Source organism: Chiloscyllium plagiosum, unplaced genomic scaffold (genome assembly GCF_037043375.1).
Source record: "Chiloscyllium plagiosum isolate Xiang-an unplaced genomic scaffold, Cpla_swu_hap1 HiC_scaffold_14, whole genome shotgun sequence".
NCBI classification, from domain to species: Eukaryota; Metazoa; Chordata; class Chondrichthyes; order Orectolobiformes; family Hemiscylliidae; genus Chiloscyllium; species Chiloscyllium plagiosum.
This window is the reverse complement of record NW_028270152.1, coordinates 24,358,470-24,369,338: the sequence shown is the minus strand read 5'-3', so window position 1 is coordinate 24,369,338 and position 10,869 is coordinate 24,358,470. Positions and strand designations below refer to the sequence as shown.

At 39.1% G+C, this 10,869-nt stretch overlaps 1 protein-coding gene across 2 annotated transcripts in view; it reads right to left on the bottom strand.

Annotated features, from left to right (window-relative positions):
* Nucleotides 1-3,071: 3,071 nt before the first annotated feature.
* The window catches only part of LOC122558904 (inter-alpha-trypsin inhibitor heavy chain H3-like), a 90,742-nt gene continuing 82,944 nt past the window's right edge, over nt 3,072-10,869 (bottom strand). For both annotated transcript variants that reach the window (XM_043707838.2, XM_043707839.2), the window contains 3 exons: nt 8,322-8,494; nt 4,853-4,964; nt 3,072-4,749 (listed from right to left, as the gene is read on the bottom strand). In XM_043707838.2, coding sequence (XP_043563773.1) covers nt 4,605-4,749; nt 4,853-4,964; nt 8,322-8,494 — 430 coding nt within the window. In that variant the 3' untranslated portion in view covers nt 3,072-4,604. The remainder of the gene's footprint in view (nt 4,750-4,852; nt 4,965-8,321; nt 8,495-10,869) is intronic.

The following is a 10,869-nucleotide window of genomic DNA, read 5'->3' as shown; positions in this document are numbered from 1 at the left end:
GCGCATGAACAAGGTGAATTGGAAACAACAGCTCACCGTAATTGAAGTGTCAATATAATTTTAGGGCAGGAGATTCAGAGGAGATTTGAAACAAAAATTAGTTAACCCAGAGATGGTGGGAATCTGGAATGCTCTGCAAGGGAGCATACAGGTGGCAAGAGCCCTCTCTACTTTTAAAAGATTCGTGGACAGGCCCTTGAAATGCTATAACGTTCAAGGCTATTAGCTAACTGCTTGAAAGTAGGATTGTAAATAGTTTGGTGCTGACTTGGTGGACTGAAGTGTTCTGTGCTGAATGGCTGCATGATTCTAATCAGTCAGTGAACTATACATATGTGAAGTGAAATCTCTCTGTCTTTGCTTATTGATTTTCCACAGCTAGCAGTCAGGTATGAGCTTGATATTGAAAACTTAATGGGATGGCTTGAGAAAACATTGACTCCCGATCTGCAAGGAACTGACCTGAAAAAGGTGCAATATCAGCTGAGCTGCTCAATGATGGAAACTTCCACCTGATGCTTTACCTCCACCAGCCTTTCTTTCTCTGCTGTCGAGAAGGCTGGCCCACAGGATATATATATATATGATGCAAACAGCACCTGCTATACAAGATCAAAAGCATTTGAGGATATTGTGACACTTATAAATATCTCACTTCTCAATGTCACTGGGAAAGTCTTTGCCGGGATCATTCTGATAAGATTCCACTGACCAGTGGATAGGATGGATGTGGATATGGAAGCACAATGTGGCTTCATAGCAGATTGATATTTGGTAGATATAACCATCATCCATACATCAGTTCAAAAACACTTTGGTTTTGTGGACCTTACAAAAACATTTGACACTCTGACTGAGCAGGCCTGTAACAGGCTCTAGAAAAAATTGGCTATCATCCAACACTTTGCAATTTCAAATGGTCCTTCCATGTCAACATGAACAGCACCATTCAGTTTGATGGCTGCACATATGACTGTTTTTAAATTGAGAATTAGGTGAACGGAGTTGTGTCCTGATATTATTCTGTTTGGTATCTTTTTCCTCTTCCCTACTGACTTCTACTGCTGATATGAATGAAGTGCATCTCCATATTTACTTGCCATACTTAATCAGATGAAAAACTTGTGAGGAACTGTTCTGAGGAAAGGTCACTCAACCCAAAATGTTAACTCTGATTTCTCCCCATAGGTGCTGCCAGATCTGCTGAGCTTTTCCAGCAATTTCTGTTTTTGTTTCTGATTTACAGCATTCACAGTTGTTTTGGTTTTTATTTTTCTTGAATAAGTCATGAATGAGGAAAGTGAATGGATTATAGCCAAGTTTGTGGATGACACAAAAATGGGTGGGAATGACAGAGTTTGCAGAGGGATATATTCAGGTTAAATGAGTGGACAAAAAACTTGGTAGATGGAATATAATGCAGGAACATGTGAGGCTATGCACTTTTGCAGGAAGAATTGAGAAGCTGAATATTATTTAAATGGAGAAAACTATAGGAAGTTACAGAACGGAATGATTAGGAGTCCTTGTCCTCAAAAAAAACTAACATCTAAATTCAGTGGGTAATAGAGAAGGCAAATGGAATGTTAGCCTTTCTTTGAAAGGAAATTGAGTATAAAAGTACAGAGGTTTAGGTAAAACTGTACAAGGCACTAATACACCTGCAGCTAGAATACTGTGAACAGTTCTGGGCTACTTATCTACAGAAAGACACAGTGTGATTGGAGGTATTCTAGAGAAGGTTCACTAGACTAATCCAATGGACTGTCTTCTGAGTAAAGTTTGAGTAGGTTGAGGCTGTACATTTTGGTATAGAGGTGCTGGTGTTGGACTGTGGTGGACAAAATCAGAAGTCACATCACACCAGGTTTATAGTACAAGTTTATTTGAAAGCACACAAGTTTTTGGAGTGCAGCCCCTTCCACCTGGTGTTGTGTGACTTCTGACCCTGCACTTATTGGATTTTAGAAAAATGAGAGGCAACCGTAATGAACCATACCAAATTCTTAGGGACTTGAGGGAATACCCCTTGATGGGAGTGTCCAAGACCAGAGGTCATAATCCCAAAGTGAGGGTTTGCCAATTTAAGACAGAAATAAAGACAAATTTCTACTTTGAGGGTAGCAAATCTGTGCAATTCTTTACCACAGAAGGCTGCCAAGGCTGGATTCTTATAGTATATTCAAGGATGAGGTAGACAGATGTTTAGCCACTCAGGGAATCTGGGTTTCTGGGAATAGCCAGGAAAGTGGAGATGAGGATTATCAGATCAGCCATGATCTCATTGAATAGTTGGGCAGACTTGATGGGTGAATGGCCTACTTCTGCTGCTGTCTTCTGGACTATTGATAATAATTTTTAAAAAAATTCAATGCTCAAATTAAAATTGACCAATAATTAATGACTCATAAAAATGTTTACTCCACTAAAATACATGCTTTTTACCAGTACAACATAATGCAACAGGATGATGACAGAGAAGATAGAAAGGCTTTGAAGGAAGGAAACAACAAAGCATAAAAGACAATATGAGCATAGAATGGGAAAGTAGGGAAATAATACAAGGCTGGGAAAGTAAGAGAGGGCACCTGGATATCAACAGAAGTTTATTATTGCTGCAAAATCACCCTAAAAATAAATTATGGTAAATTAAATAACAAATTTCAAGAAGATTTTTATTATTCACAGAATGGTAGGAATCTGGAACTGACTTTTCCATGAGGTAGTACAAGGACAACACTGAAAATATATAAAATGTATTTGGGTTTGCACTTGAATTGCTGCAACTTACAAAGCCATGGTCCAAGCACTGGCAAGTGGGATCAGGCTGGATGGCTACTTGTCAACTGTTGGGGACACAATGGGCTGAGTGACCTCCTATGTCTATGATTTGATGTTTAATGAAACCAGTGCATCAAATCGTATTCAAAGGAAATGATGGAGAACTAACTATAATGCAAAATGAAACTGTGTTCATCAAAAGAAGTTTGAGGAATTTTACTCTATTAATTTAATTCAGAAATGATTGGCTATAAAGCAGCGACACAACAATACACACAAATTGACAAGACTTTAAAATAAAATTGATTTATTTGTCTACAAATGCAAGAATATATCTGGTGAGTATAATGTCTTCAGATTATGCACATTATTAGAACAATTCATTATGTAGTTATTAAAAACTCATATTATCAGACCTGTTTATACATTGGAAGATACATACATTTGCTTCCTGCTAGTACGAGGGACAGATTGTTCAGTATTGCTTTTGCAGTTTGCCAAATAATTTAGCTTACTATCAAAAATGCTTTTGGAACCATTTTGTATTGCTAAGTTACTCGATAACTCTAAAAATGCACTTTTTTTTTCAAATTCATATCTATATTGGAGTTGTACACGATTGTTACACAACGGAACCTTATGCAGTGATATGGTCCACTCAAACCTAGTGTTCTTTTGGTCCAAATGTTCGTGCATTGCAGTAAGTAGTACTGAAGCCAATTCATTACTTGGCCACTTTCTTTTCTGTTCAGTGCTAGAACTATGCTAATGCCTGCATAGGTATCACTGCCTCTGTCAATCAAAATAGCTATTACATTGAAATCAGCATACCAATTTTTTTTGACGTGTTCTTTAAGTGCGTTCCTACTGCACTGGCATCAATACCCACCTTATATTCAATTATTTGCCGTATGATGAAAATACATTTGGCTATTTGTGGACAGTATTACAGAATTGACACCAGAATTCCTGTTTTTAATTTACTGGTGGAACAGGTTTGAGGTAGGAGCTTCAGGAAAATTTGCTGACCTAATACGATGTCAAGGGGTCTATGGAAACAGAGGAAGGAAATTGAGATAACTAATTTAGTTATTAGGCAATTTCACTGGATATTTAAAATTTTCAAGGGTATGTAAACCCCACTGTGTTCATAACAGGAGGTGAGTGCACGGCAAGAGTTATAGTAACAACCAGTCTGACCTTTACATGTCAAACTGACAAGTTCACAATGATCTGCACTTACAGGTTTGATATTGCATCAGTCTCACATGGAGACTGGTATCACAATGAATACTAATGTATAAGAAAAGCCATCTAACACTATTAGCCTCATGTCCTTTTCATTACATTGCTCTCTCATGCCCCAGACTCTTTAGCGGTGCTTTCAATGTTGTCACAGTGAAAACTACACATTGTCGGAATTAGTTGGCCGTTCCATCTCCTCAAGCTTGTCAGCTTTCCCTACTGGATGGTGGCCTTTGAAGAAGGTTTTTATGAATCAAGTCTTGTGAGATTACATCTAAAGTCATGGTGCTGCTGTGCATAGGGTAGAAATCTGAAAATAATCTTGACGCTGCACATTTTCAGAGACTGGAGCATAGTGGATCAGTAGAGGAGCGTACCTGGCACCCATTTTTAACAAACAAACCTAATCTGGTCATTTTACATAGGCAGTAATTATTCTGAAGAAACATTGTAACTTATGATTGAAGAGACAGGAAGTGCTTACATATATGATTTTTAATCTGTTTTTGTATTTGAAATATAAAGTAATTGTGCAATCGAGTCATTCGAGAGATAAACTTTCATCATCTGCTCTCAAGTTATGAATATAGGTAGTCAAATAAAGAAGAAACAACATAGTCAGTGGGGCTTCCATCAATAAATCCTTTGCCATTGTAGTGAACGAACCAGCATGGGACATTGGTTCCACGCTTTGGATCAAATCTGTAGTCTTTCTGGTACCCTCTAAAATTAAAATATCAAAAAGTTGCATAAGAAATTTACAAACAAGTTACAGCTGTTACACCGAAGACACAAAAAGTGTTAATGTTATCTTAGTAAGCATTACCTTGTTACTCTGAGTTTGTGACCTTTTACGATCATTGTTGCATCAGATTTGCCTTCATCTAAACCAGGGTGAATATTATATATCTCAGCACTTATTTCATGGTAAAACTGACCTGTGTCAAAATAATAACAAATTAAGTTGATTGCAAAGTCACAATAAACATTAATATACTGAGTGCAGAAGGAAAATAAATATTATTATATTCTACCAGTGAAGATTTATAAGGGATGAATTAATTTCAAGTTGTTGGTAAATTTTGTGACTAAATCAAGAACGTCACTTTTCTCCAATGAGTAATGCAAGAACTTTAGTGGTAATTTGATTTAGTAAAATATTAACAAATAAATTTGTTAATTTAGTTAAAATTACACTTAAATATTGACCAAAAATGGCTGTGGAATATTTATGAAGTTGGGAATTGAAATGAACTCAACTAAACTAAACCATTCCTTTCATTATGTATTTCACAAATGGGTGAACATTGACATGAACATTTAATTTTTTGACACTATGTAGTGACACAAGACTGAATATGTGGTAGTAACTTCACAGTTTCAGTGAAGTATGGAAATTGCTGTTCTTGGGACATATATCCTGCAGAAGTATCATTTAGTATGGCAATGAGAAAGATTAGCTTTGTGTTGCAAAGGAATCTGTAAAAAGATTGAACAAGAGCTGTATCCCCGTTAGTCTTCACACAACAGTAGCTTGTAAATATAAAGTACTTCATTGCATTTTAATGTCCTAAAGTAATTTCCCATGCATATCCAAAACAAAAGATCTCAGTTATCTGTAAGAATAATAGGGTGGTTATGGTAGGGGATTTTAACTTTCCAAACATAGACCAGGGCTACCATAGTTATAAGGGTTCAGATGGAGAGGAATTTATTAAGCATGCAGAAGAAAATGTTCTTAATCAGTATGTGGATGCACATACTGGAGAAGGTGCAAAACTTGACCTACTCTTGGGAAATAAGGCAGCGTAGATGACTGAGGTGTCACTGGGAGAGTACTTTGGGGCCAGCAACATAATTCTATTAGTTTTAAAATAGTGATGGAAAGAGATAGACTAGATCCAAAAGTTGAAGTTCTAAGGCCAATTTTGATGGTATGAGGCAAGAACTTTCAAAAGCTTATTGGGGCAGACATTTGCAGGTAAAGAGGTGACTGGAAAATGGGAAGCCTTCAGAAATGAGATAATGAGAGTCCAGAGACAGTATATTCCTGTTAGGATGAAAGGAAAGGCTGGTAGGTATAGGGAATGCTGGATAACTAAAGAAATTGAGGGTTTGGTTAAGAAAAAGAAGAAAACATATGTCAGGTATGGACAGGATAGATCGAGTGAATCCTGACAAGAGTATAAAGGCAGTAGGAGTATACTTAAGAGAGAAATCAGGAGGGTAGAAAGGGGACATGAGGTAGCTTTGGCAAATAGAATTAAGGAGAATCTAAAGGGTTTTTACAAATACATTAAGGACAAAAGGGTAGCTAGGGAGAGAATAGGGCCCCTCAAAGATCAGCAAGGCGGCCTTTGTGTGGAGCCGCAGGAGATGGGGGAGATACTAAACGAGTATTTTGCATCAGTGTTTACTGTGGAAAAGGACATGGAAGATATAGATTGTAGGGAAACAGATGATGACATTTGAAAAATGTCCATATTACAGAAGAGAAAGTGCTGGATGTCTTAAAACACATATAAGTGGATAAACCCCCAGGACCTGATCAGGTATACCCTAAAACTCTGTGGGAAGCTAGGGAAGTGATTGCTGGGCCTCCTGCAGAGATATTTAAATTATCGATAGTCACAGGTAAGGTGCAGGAAGACTGGAGGTTGGCTAACGTGGTGGCACTGTTTAAGAAAGGTGGTAAGGACAAGCCAGGGAACTATAGACCAGTGAGCCTGATGTTGTTGATGGGCAAGTTATTGAGGGGAATCCTGAGGGACAGGATGTACATGTATTTGGAAAAGCAAGGACTGATTAGGAATAGTCAACATGGCTTTGGATAGCTGGTCGTGTCGTTTCGTGGCTAGTTGGTGTTCATGGATGCGGATCGTTAGCTGTCTTCCAGTCCTTGCATGGGATTTTGTACACTATATTTTGTGCACAAAACACTACATAGGACAAACAGGAAGACAGCTAACGATCCGCATCCATGAACACCAACTAGCCACGAAACGACACGACCAGCTATCCTTAGTAGCCACACACGCAGATGACAAGCAACATAAATTCGACTGGGACAACACTACTATTATAGGACAAGCCAAACAGAGAACAGCCAGGGAATTCCTAGAGGCATGGCACTCATCCACAGATTCAATCAATAAGCACATTGACCTGGACCCAATATACTGACCACTGCAATGGACAGCTGGAACTGACAACCGTAAGCGGCAGATTCAAACCACTACAAATGCCAGAGGAAAGATCACAGAAGCGCTTCACAAGAGGCTCCCAAGCACTGAGGATGTCACCTAGTCAGGGGACGAAACGTCTGCAACACAAATTCCCAGCTCAGCGAACAGAATCCTAGAGAGCGTTGCTAAACAGAGACTTTGGAGTGCAGGTTCATAGCTCCTTGAAAGAGTCGCAGGTAGATGGGATAGTGAAGAAGGCGTTTGGTATGCTCTCCTTTATTGGTCAAAGTATTGAGTACAGGAGTTGGGAGTCATGTTGCGGCTGTACAGGACATTGGTTAGGCCACTGTTGGAATATTGCATGCAATTCTGGTCTCCTTCCTATCGGAAAGATGTTGTGAAACTTGAAAGGGTTCAGAAAAGATTTACAAGGATGTTGCCAGGGTTGAAGGATTTGAGCAAGAGAAGAGGTTGAATAGACTAGGACTGTTTTCCCTGGAGCGTTGGGGGCTGAGGGATGACCTTGTAGAGGTTTATAAAATTTTGAGGGGCATGGATAGGATAAATAGATAAAGTCTTTTCCCTGAGGCTGGGGAGTCCAGAATTAGAGGGCATAGATTTAGGGTGAGAGGAGAAAGGTATAAAAAGAACTCAGGGGCAATTTATTCATGCAGAGGGTGGTACGTGTGTGGAATGAGCTGCCAGAGGAAGTGGTGGAGGCTAGTACAATTGCAACATTTAAAAGGCAGCTAGATGGATATATGAATGGAAAGGGTTGGAGGGATATGGGCCAGGTGCTGGCAAGTGGGACTTGATTGGATTGGAATATCTGGTCGGCATGGACGAGTTGGACTGAAGGGTTTGTTTCCGTGCTGTATGTATCTCTATGACTCTAAAAGATGATGCAGAGCACGATTTGATAATGCTAGGACTGAGAATCAAAGCTTGGTTGAAATTTTTAGCAGTATCTAGAGAAAAGATAGCAGTATCTTGGAGAAAACGCAGAAAACTTCAGGGTGAAAATACCAGAGGTTAGGGACTGGCAGCTCAAGGGGAAGCCATTAGTGGTAGTATGTTTATCTATGAGCAATTAATGAAGTGAATACATACCAAGTAATCCATGAGTCATACTTGAAAACCTGTGGCTATCAAGTGTATAAAATCCCAGAAAGTCTCTGTGCAGAGGGTGATTTTTCCAGACGCGATGCAACACAATAACAAATGTTGCATCATCTCCCATTGTTAGTGTGAGATTCCTTTCTTTTATGATTGAAATTGAGAAGCTAGGAAATAAATGTTAGAAATGATAAATTATATTGTATATAAACTTTAATATACTGAATATTGAATCTATGCAAATCATTCAATTATCTGTTCCGATAATCCATTATTAATAATCTTTATATGCATTCATAAAGACCTACTTTAAATAGTGTCTGTTGTAACTTCCTCACCCTGCACCACTGAATGTGGGCAAGGATAATGGTTCCATTCTGATTTGTTAGTCTATTTATCTGTAAACAGATATATTTCAAAAAGAAAGAGTTGCACTGGGAGACCTCAACATTGACACTGGACCCCATGAAGTCTCAAGAAATAAGGTAACATCTCCAGTTGGAAAGGAAGACACCTGCAAAGAAATCTCCTTCAGCTTATCGTCTTATACCCACTATCCCCCCACCTCACTACTCTCACTTCCTGCCACTAAAGGGACAAGAGCATAGAACTTACTCTCGGTGGCACTTCAGCAACAATTACCAAGAGTTGCTGAGTTGCACCACCAGTTAAAAAGTCCTAAAAGATACACGTTAGGTTTGCAGGATGTGATGAGGGAACCAACAAAAGGGGGAAAAAAACTTACTTCATCTCATGCTCATCAATCTAATTGTCATGGATGCATCTATCCAAGACAGTAGGAGTGACCACTGCACAATCCTTCTGGAGATGAAGTCCTGTTTTCGCATTGAGAATGCCTTCTGATATGCAGTGTGGAACTAGCACAATGCTAAACTGGCTAGAATTCAATCATATCTGACAAATCAATGAGTATCCATAAGGTACTGTGAGCTATCAGAAACAGCAGAATTGTACTCCAACAAAATCTGTAACCACACGGCCTGACATGTCTGCCACACTATCATTGCCATCAGGCTGATGATCAACCCTAGCTCACTGAGGAGTGCAAAGGAGCTTGTCAGGAACAGCACTAAGCATAAATAAAAATGAGTTGTCAACTTGGTGAAGCTATAACACAGGAATTCTTGCATGCTGAACAGTGGAATCAGCATGCAACAAAGTCGGTTAATTCCATAGCCAAAATATCAAAGTAAAAAGGAATCTGGGTATCCTTGAACACCAGTCAATAAAAGTCGACAGGCAGATGCAACAAAAAATTAGGAAGACAAATGGTATATTGGTGGTCATTGCAAGTGGACTTAATTTCAGAGGTAGAGATGTCTTACTACACTTATATGGTGGTATTGGTGAGATGACACCTGGAGTATTGCATGCAGTTATGTTCTTCCTTCCTAAGAAAGAATATACTTGAGATTGAGCAGAGGTTCAGCAGGCTGATATTGGAGATGGCAGGATTGCACTATGAAGAAAGATTGATTTGACTGGGCCTAGTATTCACTAGAGTTTAAAAGGATATGAGGAACTCTGATTAAAATGTACAACATTCTAGCGGGACTGAACAGGGTAGATGTAGGGAAGGTGGTTGGGGATTCTAGAACCAGGAGTCACAGTGTTTTAGGTTACTAGGGCTGAGATGAGGAAAGATTTCTTCATTTAAAAAGTAATAAACCTATGAAATTCTCCACAACAGAAGGCTATGGCGATCAAGCCTTTGAATAAATTCAAGAAAAAAATTAATAATTTTTTGATTTTTGAAGTAACCAAGGGGTACGTGGAGTAAGCAAGGATATGACATTGGTATATAAGATCAGCCTTGATCATATTGAATGTCATGGCAGGTTTGACTGGCCTACTCCTGCTCCTAATTTCTTTGTTTTATTTAGATTAAATCTACGTTCTATAGTCATGTTGCATTCAGACCTTGTGAACAGTTAAACAGATAGCAAGAGGAGCCTCCGCAGATATCCTATCCTTAATAATGGGAGAGCCAGCAAAACACAAAGCTGAAATATCTGTATCCATCTTTACCCAGAAGTAGCAAGTGGATTATCTTGGCCTTCTCCTGAGACCACAGTATCACAGCTGCTAGTCTTTAGCCAATTTGATTAACCGCATGTGATATTAAGAAACAGCTGAATGTAATGGATACTGCAAAGGCCAAGGATCCAAGCAATATTCTGGTAACAGTACTAAAGCCATGCTCCAAAAGGAACTCCACCTCCAACTTTCAGTATAGCTATTATACTGGTATCTACCCAGCAACATGAAAAATTGCACAGGCTCTACACACAAAAAGGAAGACATATCCAACCCAGCCAATTGCTGCCATAGAGTCATAGAGATGTGCAGCATGGAAACAGACCCTTTGGTCCAAGTCGTCCATGCCGACCAGATATCCCAACCCAATCTAGTCCCACTTGCCAGCACCTGGCTCATATCCCTCCAAACCCTTTCTATTCATATACCCATCCAGATGCCTTTTAAATGTTGTAATTGTATCAGCCTCCACCACTTCCTCTGG